We start from the raw sequence: 18,122 nt of genomic DNA, 5'->3' as shown, positions 1-18,122 counted from the left end.
TTGTTATTTAAGCCAAGATCGCAAGTTCTGCCTATTCGGCACGACATATATATATATATATATATATATATATATATATATATATATATATATATATATATATATATATATATATATGTGTGTGTGTGTGTGTGTGCTGAGGAGACTTTCACACTTATATTGATATTATTTACAAACATTTGTAAGAAGCTGTGGTTGTTCTTATCTGTGTATTTATTGATTTTGTAATTTGCTAGAATATCCATTTCCTTTCGTTTTCTGTTATGCCTAATGACTTCAGCTTATGGGTTATCACTCCATGTTCACATAGGTCTAATTCCTTTATAAAATTCTTGTAGATCACATCATCGTTGTCTTATCCCAGAAGCTCTGTGGTTTTGTCACAGGTGTGATCTTCCTACTCTAGCCATTGTAAAATGTTCTCATCTCCATTTACAAATCGTTGTTTATTATCTGTTTTTTTTTCTTAGTTTCAATGAAGACTTCACAAAATTTATTGTTCCCGGAGAAAAACGTTGTGATTTCAATGCTTTGTCCTTCCTAGCACGTCATTACAACTTCCCCTGTGTAACACCCTCTCCCTGTGTAAAACATCCCCTGTGTAACACCCTCTCCCTGTGTAAAACATCCCCTGTGTAACATCCGCTTCTGTATTTTTCCTGATAGGTTATCACAACCGCTTACCCCCTTGTATCGTTCTTGACATGTCATCACGACCCTCACTAATTGTGTAACACCCACTCCTTATATCCTTCCTGACTGGTCACTACAACTCCCTCTGCGTGTGCTCTCCGTCTGGCAAACAATCACTCAAAACTTCACAGACTCTGGTGACTGAGGATCAGTCCGTGAACCTTCACCTTTGCGTTCTTGTACGTGACATTCGAATTTTATCTATCCAAGGACACCTGAGGGCTAATAGCACACCAGTGTGTATATTTATTTATCTTACCAGTACAAGTTGAAGTACAGTTCTTGCTATTAAGTCATTAGTGTTTACATGCTTCCTTTCACCTGTTGGATGTTCATGTCCGTTCTCTGTTTTTCAGACCATAAGCTCAAGGGTGTGGACCCCAGCCCTCGTCTGAGCCTAGTAGAAGAGCGTCAACAGAACCGTCCTCTGCCTTCACCCTTTACACACCCAGACGTTGTCTTCAGAGCTGGGGAAGGGTAAGTCTAACTTTTCCCCTGCGGTCTTTGGCTCTTACACCTCGGCTGCGTTCGTTACAACTCCACACATTCCAGTGGTCCTTATACTGTAAAACCCGTTCCAGAGATTCACATACTGTTAAACATATGGGTTCCAGCGACCCGCACGTGAGAAGAGTTGCACCCTACTCACATATCAACAATATTATTTCCAACGACTCCCATATAAGCCACACGAATTCTAGTTAGACCCTCTACCTCACACGTCAAAACTCCACCATGTGTTACCTACCCGATGAAAGTTGCGAGACCTTTGCATTTTTCCTGCATGATGGCTTGGTCTTTTCCAAGACCAGGCCATCATCCAGGAGGCTGATGGAGCCAAGACCACGCTGCAAGGGTCGATGACCCCTGGAACCATCAACAAGTAGTCAAGAGGTAGGCAATGTAAGAGTGGGAGGACGGGGAGTGCTGTCGTCGTGAACTAGTTCAGTGACACTACAAATAAATGTTAGAATAGTTATCTGGGTCTCCACCTTCCACCATCCTGAACTGTTTACCACACTTATTACCATTGTGAATTATGTGAACAGTTACCTGCATGAGGTTTAGAGGGTATTACCTGAATTATTACGTGCAAGAAATTTGGGCAAGACAAGTGGGACTTAGTCACAGTAGGTCGGAAGACTGTAACTCCCTCGATGCCCACCTCACCACTCTCACAAAAAGCTAGACCTGACATTAAATTAATAATTACAATATTAAAAACAGCAACTCTGATAAATTAAAGTTGTGTGGACTGTATATGTTTAGGCTTGCTGGGTACACAGAATGTAACTATTGTACATAAATTATAATAGTATACCTGGAATATGCCTGGAGAGAGTTCCGGGGGTCAACGCCCCCGCGGCCCGGTCTGTGACCAGGCCTCATGGTGGACCAGGCTGTTACTGCTAACCACACACAGTCCAATGTACGAACCACTGCCCGGCTGGTCAGGAAATTCGTGTTACCACTTATCATTTAATTACTGGATCAATATTTTTTTTGGAAGCACTCCCTAACGCTACCACAACAGCTAGAATTTATGGGTAGATGTCACTTAGCTAAGGTGTGCTCCTGGGAGAATTGGTGTCCTCTATTTTTCTGTTCTTGTTGCCGAATTATAAAAGTTTTTCACACTGTTTATCCCAATTCTTCAGCGGGAATGTGTCAGCAATTTCTAAATTACGGATTGAGGCCGATAGACACTCATTGAAATTCGATGATGCCCGATTGCGTTGCACAATTAAAGGACCAGTGTTCACACATTCAGTTTCAATATCGCGTCTCCTTCCTATCCGCGTCACTCTACGGCTGTTTCACACACCCTTCACTTAAAATTTCTCGAAGGATCAAATCAGCATCACATTTTAATACGCAGTTATATTCAAATTTACACATGCTGAATTCAGGAAAATTCAAAATTTTCCTCAACCATCAAACTTACTCAGGTTGGAACCACACACTTGAAATATCTCCGACTTCCTAACACTGTTGTTACATGCTAGTTTAAAAAACAAAAAAAACTGACTCACATGCATGCACTTGGGCAAGCACGGGCATGTGACGGACTGGGGGGGGGGAGGATGAGGCTTCTTATACACAATGAGGCGCAAGTTTTGGTATATACCCGTGAGATATCACAGGAAATATGCAGAGCTCATCTGTTTATTCACTCCCCTCAAAGGAGGTTCCCTGAAGGCGGCGAAGGGATCTTGATCGAACGAATTGGACCTGCCGTCCGTCCCTTGGATCAAACTTGAACGCTACTCACTGCCCCAGGCGCTGTGTGACCCCCATGGACATAGCGGTTGCCCCATGAATACATAACAGTTGCTCACTGAGGATAACAATAACGTCTAGTGTTGCCACAGATGCATAACAATGCACATTACTGCGGTGCTTGTGTCTGTCCTTGACTTTAAATGTGTGTACAATGCTCGTGACTCAGGAAATGTTACGGACACAGTCACTGGGAGACGAGGGTACCACCTACCGACGCGCAAACCACAAACCTTGTCGAGAATTGTGACGTGTGAGGTGTGAATTTAGTTGCAACACGTAGTGTTCTTGTAACTTGTGGGTGCGCACGCTGCGATTTATTTGAGTGGGAGGTAGGGAAGGGGCGTTGAGTGTTGGCTCCTGGCCCCGACTCTCAATCTTCGTCGGCTGGCATTACTTGTTTCTGCCTTCTAGAGCTCTGATATTCCAACTTTCAAAAGAGTGTACGGAGGTTGCCTTCAACACGGGGTCCAGCGATGATCCCATCATTTTACATGATCGTCCGATTTACCTGATTTCTTCCCCTAAGACGCGATTACAACCCCACTTGAAGCTATATTTGGTGTTGACCTTCACCATCCCTTCATATAATTTGTGTAATTTCCAACCCTGAGACTGGAAAGTGTTTTCTTACGTTGCTATTTCTCATCAACGTCTCTCGCTGATGTGTTCCCTGGCTCCCCTCTACTCCCTGGCTCCCCTCTACTCCCCGGCTCCCCTCTACTCCCCGGCTCCCCTCTACTCCCTGGCTCCCCTCTACTCCCTGGCTTCCCTCTACTCCCTGGCTCCCCTTTACTCCCCGGCTCCCCTCTACTCCCTGGCTCCCCTTTACTCCCTGGCTCCCCTCTACTCCCTGGCTCCCCTCTGTTCCCTGGCTTTCCTCTACTCCCTGGCTAGCCTCTACTCCCTGGCTCCCCTCTACTCCCTGCCTTCCCCATACTCCCTGGCTCCCCTTTACTCCCTGGCTCCCCTCTATTTCCAGGCTCCCCTCTACTCCCAGGCTCTCTCTACTTCCTTGCGCCCCTCTACTCCCTGGCTCCCCTTTACTCCCTGGTTCCCCTCTACTCCCTGGCTCCGCTCTACTCCCTGGCTCCTTTCTATTCCCAGGCTCTCCTCTACTCCCAGGCTCCCTCTACTCCCTGGCTCCTCTTTACTCCCTCGCTCCCCTCTACTCCCTGGGTCCCCTCTGTTCCCTGACTTTCCTCTACTCCCTGGCTCCCCTCTACTCCCTGGCTCCCCTCTACTCCCTGGCTTCCCTCTACTCCCTGGCTCTCCTCTACTCCCTGGCTCCCCTCTACTCTCTGGCTCCCCTCTTCTCCCTGACTCTCCTCTACTCCCTGACTCTCCTCTACTCCCAGGCTCCCCTCTACTCCCTGGCTCCCCTCTACTCCCTGGCTTCCCTTTACTCCCTGGCTGTACTTCCTGGCTCTCCTCTACTCCCTGGTTCTCCTGTTCTCCCTGGTTCCCCTCCCTGACTCCCCTTTACTCCCTGGCTCTCCTCTACTCTTTGGCTCCCCTCTACTCCCTGGCTCCCCTCTACTCCCTGGCTCCCCTCTACTCTCTGGCTCTCCTCTACTCCCTGGCTCCCCTCTACTCCCTGGCTCCCCTCTACTCCCTGGCTCCCCTCTATTCCCTGGCTCTCCTCTACTCCCTGCCTCCCCTCTACTCCCTGGGTCCTTTCTACTCCCTGGCTCTCCTCTACTCCCTGGCTCCCTTCTAATCCCTTGCTTTACTCCCTGGCTCCCCTCTACTCCCTGGCTCCTTTCTACTCCCTGGTTCTCCTCTACTCCTTGGCTCCCCTCCACTCCCTGGCTCCCCTCTACTCCCTGGCTCCCCTCTACTCCCTGGCTCCCCTCTGCTCCCTGGTTCCCCTCTACTCCTTGGCTCCTCTCTACTCCCTGGCTCCCCTCTACTCCCTGGCTTCCCTTTACTCCCTGGCTGTACTTCCTTGCTCTCCTCTACTCCCTGGTTCTCCTGTACTCCCTGGTTCCCCTCCCTGACTCCCCTTTACTCCCTGGCTCCCCTCTACTCTCTTGCTCCCCTCTACTCCCTTGCTCTCCTCTACTCCCTGGGTCCCCTCTACTCCCTGGGTCCCCTCTACTCCCTGGCTCACCTCTACTCCCTGGCTCACCTCTACTCCCTGGCTCACCTCTACTCCCTGGCTCCCCTCTACTCCCTTGCTCCGCTCTACTCCCTGGCTCCCCTCTATTCCCAGGCTCCCCTCTACTCCCAGGCTCCCTCTACTCCCTGGCTCCCCTCTACTCCCTGGCTCCCCTCTACTCCCTGGCTCCCCTTTACTCCCTCGCTCCCCTCTACTCCCTGGGTCCCCTCTGTTCCCTGACTTTCCTCTACTCCCTGGCTCCCCTTTACTACCAGGCTCCCCTCTACTCCCTGGCTCTCCTCTACTCCCTGGCTCCCCTCTACTCCCTGGCTCCCCTCTACTCCCTGGCTCCCTTCTACTCTCTGGCTCTCCTCTACTCCCTGGCTCCCCTCTACTCCCTGGCTCCCCTCTACTCCCTGGCTCCTCTCTACTCCCTGGCTCCCCTCTACTCCCTGGCTCTCCTCTACTCCCTGGCTCCCCTCTACTCCCTGGCTCCCCTCTACTCCCTGGCTCTCTTCTACTCCCTGGCTCCCCTCTAATCCCTGGCTTTACTCCCTGGCTCCCCTCTACTCCCTGGCTCCTTTCTACTCACTGGTTCTCCTCTACTCCCTGGCTCCCCTCCAATCCCTGGCTCCCCTCTATTCTCTGGCTCCCCTCTACTCCCTGGCTCCCCTCTGCTCCCTGGTTCCCCTCTACTCCCTGGCTCCTGTCTACTCCCTGGCTCCCCTCTACTCCCTGGCTTCCATTTACTCCCTGGCTGTACTTCCTTGCTCTCCTCTACTCCCTGGTTCTCCTGTACTCCCTGGTTCCACTCCCTGACTCCCCTTTACTCCCTGGCTCCCCTCTACTCTTTTGCTCCCCTCTACTCCCTGGCTCTCCTCTACTCCCTGGCTCTCCTCTACTCCCTGGCTCCCCTCTACTCCCTGGCTTTACTCTCTGGCTCCCCTCTACTCCCTGGCTCCGCTTTACTCCCTGGCTTCCCTCTACTCCCTGGCTCCCCTCTACTCCCTGGCTCCTTTCTACTCCCTTGCTCTCTTCTACTCCCTGGCTCCCCTCTAATCCCTGGCTTTACTCCCTGGCTCCCCTCTAATCCCTGGCTTTACTCCCTGGCTCCCCTCTACTCCCTGGCTCCTTACTACTCCCTGGTTCACAAATAACCCGCACATAAAAGAGAGAAGCTTACGACGACGTTTCGGTCCGACTTGGACCATTGACAAAGTCACACTAACAGAGGTGGAGCAGGACGGCTATATATAGGCAGGAAGAGGTGGAGGTAGTAGTAGTGGTAGTAGTAGTAGTAGTAGTAGTACAAGAATTGTATATAATACTGACAGGATGAAATGACACATGCACAACACCCGGGCATCCCCACCGTAGACGTTTCGCCATCCAGCCAGCCACTGGATGGCGAAACGTCCACAACAAAGACAACCAGACGCCGCACATGTGTCTTAATTTCATCAGTAGATGTAGTAGAAGAAGAAGAAGAGGTAGTGGTAGTGGTAGAAGTGGGAAATAAGGAAGACGAGCCAGTCAAATACAAAGGAAGGGGAGCACTGCAAGAGAGCTAGAAACCCACAGAGGGAGAGCAAGCGCACAGAGGTGCGTGAAAGGGGAAGTGGTGAAATAAAATAAAGAAGGAACAGAAACACGAGACAGGAGAGAGAAAGACAACCCAGAGGAGAAAAGGAGAGAGGAAAGGGGAAGAGGAAGAAGAAAAAGAAGAAGAAGAAGAAAAAATGAGGATTCAGGTTAAGTCACGGGTGTTCTGAAGTTTGGAGCATTTTACAATGTAGTGGGAGAGGAAGGCATCTACAGAGACGAAGCCAGGGCTAAGGTTCATACAAGGAAAGTTGTGTATTAGAGAGGATTCAACTAAACGGCGACTGTTCGAGTTGGAAGTAGGGAAGACAGTTTTAGCAGAAGACCAGTCAATAGGATGGCTATGATCTCTGACGTGACAGAAAAGAGCATTGTTAGTGTCGTAAGCTTCTCTCTTTTATGTGCGGGTTATTTGTGTATCGTTCCAGTCACGGTATTGTGCCTTTTTGTTATTTACTCCCTGGTTCTCCTCTCTACTCCCTGGCTCCCCTCTACTCCCTGGCTGTACTCCGTGGCTCCCCTCTACTCCCTGGCTGTTCTCCCTGGCTCCGTTCTACTCCCTGGCTGTTCTCCCTGGCTCCGTTCTACTCCCTGGCTCCTCTCTACTCCCTGGCTCCCCTCTACTCCCAGGCTTCCCTCTAATCCCTGGCTCCCCTCTACTCCCTGGCTCCTTTCTACTCCCTGGCTCTCCTCTACTCCCTGGCTCCCCTCTACTCCCAGGCTCCCCTCTACTCCCAGGCTCCCCTCTGCTCCCTGGCTCCTCTCTACTCCCAGGGTCCCCTCTAATCCCTGGCTCTCCTCTACTCCCTGGCTCCCCTCTACTCCCTGGCTCCCCTCTACTCCCTGGCTCCCCGCTACTCCCTGACTCTACTCTCAGGCTCCCCTCTACTCCCTGGCTCCCCTCTACTCCCCTCTACTCCCTGGCTCCCCTCTACTCCCCTCTACTCCCTGGCTCCCCTCTACTCCCCTCTACTCCCTGGCTCCCCTCTACTCCCTGGCTCTCCTCTACTCCCTGGTTCTCCTCTACTCCCTGGTTCCCTTCCCTGGCTCCCCTCTACTCCCTGGCTCCCCTCTACTCCCTGGCTCCCCTCTACTCCCTGGCTCTCCTCTACTCCCTGGCTCCCCTCTACTCCCTGCCTTCCCCATACTCCCTGGCTCCCCTTTACTCCCTGGCTCCCCTCTATTTCCAGGCTCCCCTCTACTCCCAGGCTCTCTCTACTTCCTGGCGCCCCTCTACTCCCTGGCTCCCCTTTACTCCCTGGTTCCCCTCTACTCCCTGGCTCCGCTCTACTCCCTGGCTCCCCTATATTCCCAGGCTCTACTCTACTCCCAGGCTCCCTCTACTCCCTGGCTCCCCTTTACTCCCTCGCTCCCCTCTACTCCCTGGGTCCCCTCTGTTCCCTGACTGTCCTCTACTCCCTGGCTCCCCTCTACTCCCTGGCTCCCCTCTACTCCCTGGCTCTCCTCTACTCCCTGGCTTCCCTCTACTCCCTGGCTCTCCTCTACTCCCTGGCCCCCCTCTACTCCCTGGCTCCCCTCTACTCCCTGAGACTCTCCTCTACTCCCAGGCTCCCCTCTACTCCCTGGCTCCCCTCTACTCCCTGGCTTCCCTTTACTCCCTGGCTGTACTTCCTGGCTCTCCTCTACTCCCTGGTTCTCCTGTACTCCCTGGTTCCCCTCCCTGACTCTCGTTTACTCCCTTGCTCCCCTCTACTCCCTTGCTCCCCTCTACTCCCTGGCTTTCCTCTACTCCCTGGCTCCCCTCTACTCCCTGGCTCTCCTCTACTCCCTGGCTCCCCTCTACTCCCTGGCTCCTTTCTACTCCCTGGCTCTCCTCTACTCCCTGGCTCCCCTCTAATCCCTGGCTTTACTCCCTGGCTCCCCTCTACTCCCTGGCTCCTTTGTACTCCCTGGTTCTCCTCTACTCCCTGGCTCCCCTCCACTCCCTGGCTCCCCTCTACTCCCTGGCTCCCCTCTATTCCCTGGCTCCCCTCTGCTCCCTGGTTCCCCTCTACTCCTTGGTTCCTCTCTACTCCCTGGCTCCCCTCTACTCCCTGGCTTCCCTTTACTCCCTGGCTGTACTTCCTTGCTCTTTTCTACTCCCTGGTTCTCCTGTACTCCCCTGTTCCCCTCCCTGACTCCCCTTTACTCCCTGGCTCCCCTCTACTCCCTTGCTCCCCTCTACTCCCTGGCTCTCCTGTACTCCCTGGCTCCCCTCTACTCCCTGGGTCCCCTCTACTCCCTGGCTCTCCTCTACTCTCTGGCTCCCCTCTACTCCCTGGCTCCCCTCTACTCCCTGGCTCCCCTCTACTCCCTGGCTCCCCTCTGCTCCCTGGCTCTTTTCTACTCCCTGGCTCTCCTCTGCTCCCTGGCTGTACTCTCTGGCTCCCCTCTACTCCCTGGCTGTACTCCCTGGCTCCCTTCTACTCCCTGGCTCCTCTCTACTCCCTGGCTCCCCTCTACTCCCAGGCTCCCCTCTAATCTCTGGGTTCCTCTACTCCCTGGCTCCTTTCTACTCCCTGGCTCCCCTCTGCTCCCTGGCTCCTCTCTACTCCCAGGCTCCCCTCTACTCCCTGGCTCTTTTCTACTCCCTGGCTCTCCTCTACTCCCTGGCTCCCCTCTACTCCCAGGCTCTCCTCTACTCCCTGGCTCTCCTCTACTCCCTGGCTCTCCTCTACTGCCTGGCTCTCCTCTACTCCCTGGCTCCCCTCTACTCCCTGGCTCCCCTCTACTCCCTGGTTCTCCTCTACTCCCTGGCTCCTTTCTACTCCCTGGCTCCTTTCTACTTAATGGCTGTCCTCTACTCCCTGGCTCCCCTCTAATCCCTGGCTTTACTCCCTGGCTCCCCTCTACTCCCTGGCTCCTTTCTACTCCCTGGTTTTCCTCTACTCTCTGGCTCCCCTCTACTCCCTGGCTCCTCTCTACTCCCTGGCTCCCCTCTACTCCCTGGCTCCCCTCTGCTCCCTGATTCCCCTCTACTCCCTGGCTCCTCTCTACTCCCTGGCTCCCCTCTACTCCCTGGCTCCCCTCTACTCCCTGGCTCCCTTCTACTCCCTGGCTCCTCTCTACTCCCTGGCTCCCCTCTACTCCCAGGCTCCCTTCTAATCCCTGGTTTGCTCTACTCCCTGGCTCCTTTCTACTCTCTGGCTCCCCTCTGCTCCCTGGCTCCTCTCTACTCCCAGGCTCCCCTCTACTCCCTGGCTCCTTTCTACTCCCTGGTTTTCCTCTACTCACTGGCTCCCCTCTACTCTCTGGCTCATCTCTTCTCCCTGGCTCCCCTCTACTCCCTGGCTCCCCTCTGCTCCCTGGTTCCCCTCTACTCCCTGGCTCCTCTCTACTCCCTGGCTCCCCTCTACTCCCTGGCTCCCCTCTACTCCCTGGCTCCCCTCTACTCCTTGGCTGTACTCCCTGGCTCCCCTCTACTCCCTGGCTCCCTTCTACTCCCTGGCTCCTCTCTACTCCCTGGCTCCCCTCTACTCCCAGGCTCCCCTCTAATCCCTGGGTTCTTCTTCTCCCTGGCTCCTTTCTACTCCCTGGCTCCCCTCTGCTCCCTGGCTCCTCTCTGCTCCCAGGCTCCCCTCTAATCCCTGGCTCCCGTCTACTCTCTGGCTCCTTTCTACTCCCTGGCTCTCCTCTACTCCCTGGCTCCTCTCTACTCCCAGGCTCCCCTCTACTCCCTGGCTCTCCTCTACTCCCTGTCTCCCCTCTGCTCCCAGGCTTCCCTCTACTCCCTGGCTCCCCTCTGCTCCCAGGCTTCCCTCTACTCCCTGGCTCCTTTCTACTCCCTGGCTCCCCTCTACTCCCAGGCTTCCCTTTACTCCCTGTCTTCCCTTTACTCCCTGTCTTCCCTCTACTCCCTGGCTCCCCTCTACTCCCTGGCTCTCTTCTACTCCCAGGCTTCCCTCTACTCCCTGGCTCTCCTCTACTCCCTGGCTCCCTTCTGCTCCCAGGCTTCCCTCTACTCTCTGGCTCCCCTCTACTCCCTGGCTCCCCTCTACTCCCAGGCTTCCCTCTACTCCCTGGCTTCCCTCTTCTCCCAGGCTCCCCTCTACTCCCAGGCTTCCCTCTACTCCCAGGCTCCCCTCTAATCCCTGGCTCCCCTCTACTCCCTGGCTCCTTTCTACTCCCTGGCTCTCCTCTACTCCCTGGCTCCCCTCTACTCCCTGGCTCCCCTCTGCTCCCAGGCTTCCCTCTACTCCCTGGCTCCCCTCAACTCCCTGGCTCCCCTCTACTCCCAGGCTTCCCTCTTCTCCCTGGCTTCCCTCTACTCCCTGGCTCCCTTCTACTCCCTGGCTCTCCTCTACTCCCAGGCTCTCCTCTACTCCCAGGCTTCCCTCTACTCTCAGGCTCTCCTCTACTCCCAGCCTCTCCTCTACTCCCTGGCTCCCCTCTACTCCCTGGCTCCCCTCTACTCCTTGGCTCCCCTCTACTCCCAGGCTCTCCTCTACTCCCTGGCTCTCCTCTACTCCCTTGCTCTCCTCTACTCCCTGGCTCTCCTCTACTCCTTGGCTTCCCTCTACTCCCTGGCTCCCCTCTACTCCCTGGCTTCCCTCTACTCCCTGGCTTCCCTCTTCTCCCAGGCTCCCCTCTACTCCCAGGCTTCCCTCTACTCCCAGGCTCCCCTCTAATCCCTGGCTCCCCTCTACTCCCTGGCTCCTTTCTACTCCCTGGCTCTCCTCTACTCCCTGGCTCCCCTCTAATCCCTGGCTCTCCTCTACTCCCTGGCTCCCCTCTGCTCCCAGGCTTCCCTCTACTCCCTGGCTCCCCTCAACTCCCTGGCTCCCCTCTACTCCCAGGCTTCCCTCTACTCCCTGGCTTCCCTCTACTCCCTGGCTCCCTTCTACTCCCTGGCTCTCCTCTACTCCCAGGCTCTCCTCTACTCCCAGGCTTCCCTCTACTCTCAGGCTCTTCTCTACTCCCAGGCTCTCCTCTACTCTCTGGCTCCCCTCTACTCCCTGGCTCCCCTCTACTCCCAGGCTCTCCTCTACTCCCTGGCTCTCCTCTACTCCCTTGCTCTCCTCTACTCCCTGGCTCTCCTCTACTCCCTGGCTTCCCTCTACTCCCTGGCTCCCCTCTACTCCCTGGCTCTCCTCTACTCCCAGGCTTCCCTCTACTCCCAGGCTCTCCTCTACTCCCAGGCTCTCCTCTACTCCCTGGCTCCCCTCTACTCCCTGGCTCCCCTCTACTCCCAGGCTCTCCTCTACTCCCAGGCTCTCCTCTACTCCCTGGCTTCCCTCTACTCCCAGGCTCTCCTCTACTCCCAGGCTCTCCTCTACTCCCTGGCTCCCCTCTACTCCCTGGCTCCCCTCTACTCCCTGGCTCTCCTCTACTCCCTGGCTCTCCTCTACTCCCTGGCTCTCCTCTACTCCCTGGCTCCCCTCTACTCCCAGGCTCTCCTCTACTCCCTGGCTCTCCTCTACTCCCTGGCTCTCCTGTACTGCCTGGCTCTCCTGTACTCCCTGGCTCCCCTCTACTCCCAGGCTCCTCTCTGCTCACATCTCAGCCAAGATGGCTGGTTTTTATAATATCCTGATCTGTTGGTAAATGGTTCAGAGAACCAACAAGTTTATAAATTAGACGCATGTGTAACACTTGGGATTCTTTATTGTGGGAACGTTTAGCCACACAGTGGCTTCATCAGTCCCATGCAAAGAAGAATGGTTGAAGATCAGAAGGAGTCTGAAGCAATCAGTCCCTCAGGCTTGAGTCGATATAATCAGTCAGTATTTTCAAGATGGATGGACTGATTACCTCAAAGTCCTTCTTATCTTCAACCATTCTTCTTCGTATAGGACTGATGAAGCCACTGTGTGGCGAAACGTTTCCACAGTAAAGATACCCAAGTGTTGCACATATGTCTTAATTTATCAATATCCTGACCTATTATCATGATGTGTCTCCTAGGACACCTGGAGACACGGTACATGGAATCCCTTGTGTCTGAAGTTCAAAATACCTATAACAGGAGCGCTGTATTTTCTACAGAAAGAGTTAAGATACAAGTGAAATAAGAGGGAGCACAAATATACAAACATGACTCCTTTTCAAAACAGAGGCGGCAGAGTTCTGGCAAACAATTACTGGCAGTTGACAATAACATCACACACCAACATCTAAAAAGATTAAGAGATATGTTATTATTATCTTTTGTAGGGTGTAGTCTGGGAGGTCATCAAGTAGAGGAGAGGAGTGGGATGGAGGAGGAGAGGCGTGTGACGAGGGTGGAAGAGAGGAGTGGGATGGAGAAAGAGAGGAGTGGGATGAGGGTGGAGGAGAGAGAGAGGGAGAGGAAGGTAAAGGTTAGGTAAGATATGTAGGGAAGAGAATATTTAGGAGCTGAGGGTTGAGGAGAGGAGGGAGAAGAGTGGTTGTAGGAGGAGGTTAAAGTTGGGGAAGAAGAGGAAAAGTAAGGAGAGAATGGAAGCATTACACATCTATTTACAGTTATAAAAAATAAGCCTTTTTTAGGTAAGATTTGTTAATTAATTGGGTTTGAAGTCTACCAACTACACGAAGGTCGTCAAGATTATGATACCTGTTCACTACCAGTTATGAATACTCTGATCCATTAAATTCTATATAGAGTTTACCTGCTGTATACCAAGTATATCTTACCTAGGCAGAGACGAACAAAAAGATGAATAGGTAGAAAAACCCAATGCAGAGAGATCAAGGAGCGGAGGAGGAGGAAGAAGAAGAAGAGGAGGAGCAGTAGCATCAGCAGCAGCATCAGCAGCAGCAGTATCAGCAGCAGCATCAGCATCAGCAGCAGCAGCATCAGCAGCAGCATCAGCAGCAGTAGCAGTAGCAGCAGCAGCAGCAGCAGCAGCAGTAGCAGCAGCAGCAGCAGTAGCAGCAGCAGCAGCAGTAGCAGCAGCAGCAGCAGCAGTAAGAGACTTTGTAGTAATAAAATAATTAACAGCAGTATGATAAAAAGAATAGAGCCCTACAATAGGCCTACAAAAGGCTGCGTAGATTATCTAACTGACTTTAGTACAAATCCCATAGAATTCGTGAAATAGAAAACATGGCCTCTCACTCAGCACCTGGACCAGATTCATGTTATTCCTTATTTATAAAAAAGTGCAAAGTACCACTTGCACGATCCCTCAGTAGTCTTGGAGGAAGAGCTTAGATCTAGGTGAAATACCGGAGGCCTTAAAGAGTGCAGACATAGCTCCTTTGCATAAGGGAGGTAGTAGAGCACTAGCTAAAAATTACAGACCAGTAGCCCTAACTTCTCACATCACAAAAATCTTCGAAAGAGTGATGAGACGGCAGGTTACAAATTTCATGGAGCAGCACAACCAACATAAACCGAACCAGCATGGTTTTAGAGCAGGACGATCATGTCTGTCACAGCTGCTGAACCATTATGACAGAATTACGGAGGCACTGGAAGACGATCAAAACGCAGATGTGATGCACTGATTTTGCAAAGGAGTTTGACAAATGTGGTCATAGGATGACTGCACACAAAATGAGGGTCATAAGCATAACTGGGAAGGTAGGCAGATGGATTTTAAAGTTTCTAACACACACACAATACAAACATCAGTAGTAAACAGAACAAAATCTCCCTTCCTCTTCCTGACTTTCCAGTGGTCTTCTCTACTTTTTTCGCTCAGTTGTGACTTGACAATGGTGGAAGACGGGCTGAAACGTTATTATGACGTCTTTTTCCAAAATGTGGCTATTTTTTTAAATGTTAAATATAAAATATATTTATTGTTTATCTGAGAAGCATTTAATATATAAATTTTCCACATTAATCAATATTTCTCGCCCAAGATATATCAAGGTCCCCGGAATATTTTTTTCTTGTACTTGTTTTAACATAATTTTAACCTACAAGTTGATTGTATGAAGTCATTTAAGGTAATTAGTATCTTTTAGTCTTGTTTCTAATTATTAAGACATTTACAGATACGACTATGAACAGAAAATATATACCCTTAAGATATCTTTAGTTTCAAAATCAGCTTTACCAGTAACATTTGCCAACAGTTCCTGCCTCTAGAGGTGTCGAGAGAAGATGCTTGAGTCAAGGGCAGGATACACCTCTCACTGAGGTCTCGACACACCTCTCACTAAGGTCTCGACACACCTCTCACTGACGTCTCGACAAGGTCTCGACACGCCTCTCACTGAGGTCTCGACACACCTCTTACTAAGGTCTCGACACACCTCTCACTGAGGTCTCGACACACCTCTCACTGAGATCTCGACACACCTCTCACTAAGGTCTCGACACACCTCTCACTAAGGTCTCGACACACCTCTCACTGAGATCTCGACACACCTCTCATTGAGGTCTCAACACACCTCTCACTGAGGTCTCGACATACTTCTCACTGAGATCTCGACACGTCTCTCACTAAGGTCTCGAAACACCTTTCACAAAGGTCTCGACACACCTTTCACTAAGGTCTCGACACACCTTTCACTAAGGTCTCGACACAGACCTGTGAGTTTTAGAACTTGCTTGACATGGGATCAAACCCTCTCCTGTTCCCTGATCTGTCTCAACTCTCCCTGTCCCGCAGACAGTCTCACCTGTCATACATCATTCGTATGAGATCACATGAAAGATTATTCGTACGAGATCTTGTGAAAGTTGATTCGTATAAAGTGTGAAAGATGATTCGTACGAGATCTTGTGAAAGATGATTCGTATGAGATCTTTTGAAAGATTCGTACGAGATCTTGTGAAAGATGATTCGTATGAGATGTTGTGAAAGATGATTCGTACGAGATGTTGTGAAAGATGATTCGTACGAGATCTTTTGAAAGATGATTCGTACGAGATGTTGTGAAAGATGATTCGTACGAGATCTTGTGAAAGATGATTCGTATGAGATCTTTTGAAAGATGATTCGTACGAGATCTTGTGAAAGATGATTCGTACGAGATCTTTTGAAAGATGATTCGTACGAGATCTTGTGAAAGATGATTCGTATGAGATCTTTTGAAAGATTCGTACGAGATCTTGTGAAAGATGATTCGTACGAGATCTTTTGAAAGATGATTCGTACGAGATCTTTTGAAAGATGATTCGTACGAGATCTTGTGAAAGATGATTCGTACGAGATCTTGTGAAAGATGATTCGTATGAGATCTTTTGAAATACTGTTTACACGTCTATAAAACCACTGGCTAAGTAAGTCCGTCACAAGACAAGAAAAAAACATAACCCTCACAACTGCGAGACATATTACGTCTGTAATGCCACACTACTTATTCAACCATCTTTTATAACAAAGCATGTATTCTTCACCAGTATACATGCAAAACAACCACCGGGGGAGTTGAATGATAGCTCTAGGCCTTTCGTGTTACAATAAACACATAAGGAGCTTGCAATGTTTTAGAAGTGAGTAAGAAGTCCAGGTAGACGCGTTCAGGGGAACGACTCAGGCAGACTAGTGCCAGCCAGGTCAACTCTCCCTGTGGCTGTATAGCATCATACATCACTTGTTCGCGATTTTTTGCATAAAGTCCATATATATATATATATATATATATATATATATATATATATATATATATATATATATATTATTTTTTTATTATTATCACACCGGCCGATTCCCACCAAGGCAGGGTGGCCCGAAAAAGAAAAACTTTCACCATCATTCACTCCATCACTGTCTTGCCAGAAGGGTGCTTTACACTACAGTTTTTAAACTGCAACATTAACACCCCTCCTTCAGAGTGCAGGCACTGTACTTCCCATCTCCAGGACTCAAGTCCGGCCTGCCGGTTTCCCTGAATCCCTTCATAAATGTTACTTTGCTCACACTCCAACAGCACGTCAAGTATTAAAAACCATTTGTCTCCATTCACTCCTATCAAACACGCTCACGCATGCCTGCTGGAAGTCCAAGCCCCTCGCACACAAAACCTCCTTTACCCCCTCCCTCCAACCCTTCCTAGGCCGACCCCTACCCCGCCTTCCTTCCACTACAGACTGATACACTCTTGAAGTCATTCTGTTTCGCTCCATTCTCTCTACATGTCCGAACCACCTCAACAACCCTTCCTCAGCCCTCTGGACAACAGTTTTGGTAATCCCGCACCTCCTCCTAACTTCCAAACTACTAATTCTCTGCATTATATTCACACCACACATTGCCCTCAGACATGACATCTCCACTGCCTCCAGCCTTCTCCTCGCTGCAACATTCATCACCCACGCTTCACACCCATATAAGAGCGTTGGTAAAACTATACTCTCATACATTCCCCTCTTTGCCTCCAAGGACAAAGTTCTTTGTCTCCACAGACTCCTAAGTGCACCACTCACTCTTTTTCCCTCATCAATTCTATGATTCACCTCATCTTTCATAGACCCATCCGCTGACACGTCCACTCCCAAATATCTGAATACGTTCACCTCCTCCATACTCTCTCCCTCCAATCTGATATTCAATCTTTCATCACCTAATCTTTTTGTTATCCTCATAACCTTACTCTTTCCTGTATTCACCTTTAATTTTCTTCTTTTGCACACCCTACCAAATTCATCCACCAATCTCTGCAACTTCTCTTCAGAATCTCCCAAGAGCACAGTGTCATCAGCAAAGAGCAGCTGTGACAACTCCCACTTTGTGTGTGATTCTTTATCTTTTAACTCCACGCCTCTTGCCAAGACCCTCGCATTTACTTCTCTTACAACCCCATCTATAAATATATTAAACAACCACGGTGACATCACACATCCTTGTCTAAGGCCTACTTTTATTGGGAAAAAATTTCCCTCTTTCCTACATACTCTAACTTGAGCCTCACTATCCTCGTAAAAACTCTTCACTGCTTTCAGTAACCTACCTCCTACACCATACACTTGCAACATCTGCCACATTGCCCCCCTATCCACCCTGTCATACGCCTTTTCCAAATCCATAAATGCCACAAAGACCTCTTTAGCCTTATCTAAATACTGTTCACTTATATGTTTCACTGTAAACACCTGGTCCACACACATATATATATATATATATATATATATATATATATATATATATATATATATATATATATATATATATATATATATAATAACTGTTGTATTTAATACTGAGTTTGAAGAATTACCTTTTATATCAGATGGGAAAGACTAGTTTAATTATTTTTATATGATTATATTATATAGTGAACGTGATATGTTGATATATATCCCCAAAAAATAAATCGTGATGATAACTGATCAATTTTCCATCGAAAAGTTGATTGTATTCCATCACCTCAATAAATAAATGAAAGTCTTTTCTTCATAAAATGCATAGATTTTGGTGAAATTTATCACTATCATCAGAATTTTAGAAATCATTACAACACTTGTACAAAATATAAAAGACGAAAGTCAAGAGCAGGTAGAAGTGAGTTAAAATGAACTAACATACCAGTTAGTGTTCTGCATTTTAGTGACAAGCCGGTACATAGC

At 50.2% G+C, this 18,122-nt stretch overlaps 1 protein-coding gene across 6 annotated transcripts in view; it reads left to right on the top strand.

Annotated features, from left to right (window-relative positions):
* The window catches only part of LOC128694822 (breast cancer anti-estrogen resistance protein 3 homolog), a 680,692-nt gene that overhangs the window by 403,944 nt on the left and 258,626 nt on the right, over window positions 1-18,122 (top strand). For all 6 annotated transcript variants that reach the window (XM_070092543.1, XM_070092541.1, XM_070092545.1 and 3 more), the window contains one exon: window positions 1,050-1,170. In XM_070092543.1, coding sequence (XP_069948644.1) covers window positions 1,050-1,170 — 121 coding nt within the window. The remainder of the gene's footprint in view (window positions 1-1,049; window positions 1,171-18,122) is intronic.

This window comes from Cherax quadricarinatus, chromosome 39 (assembly GCF_038502225.1).
Source record: "Cherax quadricarinatus isolate ZL_2023a chromosome 39, ASM3850222v1, whole genome shotgun sequence".
Classification (NCBI taxonomy): domain Eukaryota; kingdom Metazoa; phylum Arthropoda; class Malacostraca; order Decapoda; family Parastacidae; genus Cherax; species Cherax quadricarinatus.
This window is presented reverse-complemented; position numbering and strand designations above follow the sequence as displayed.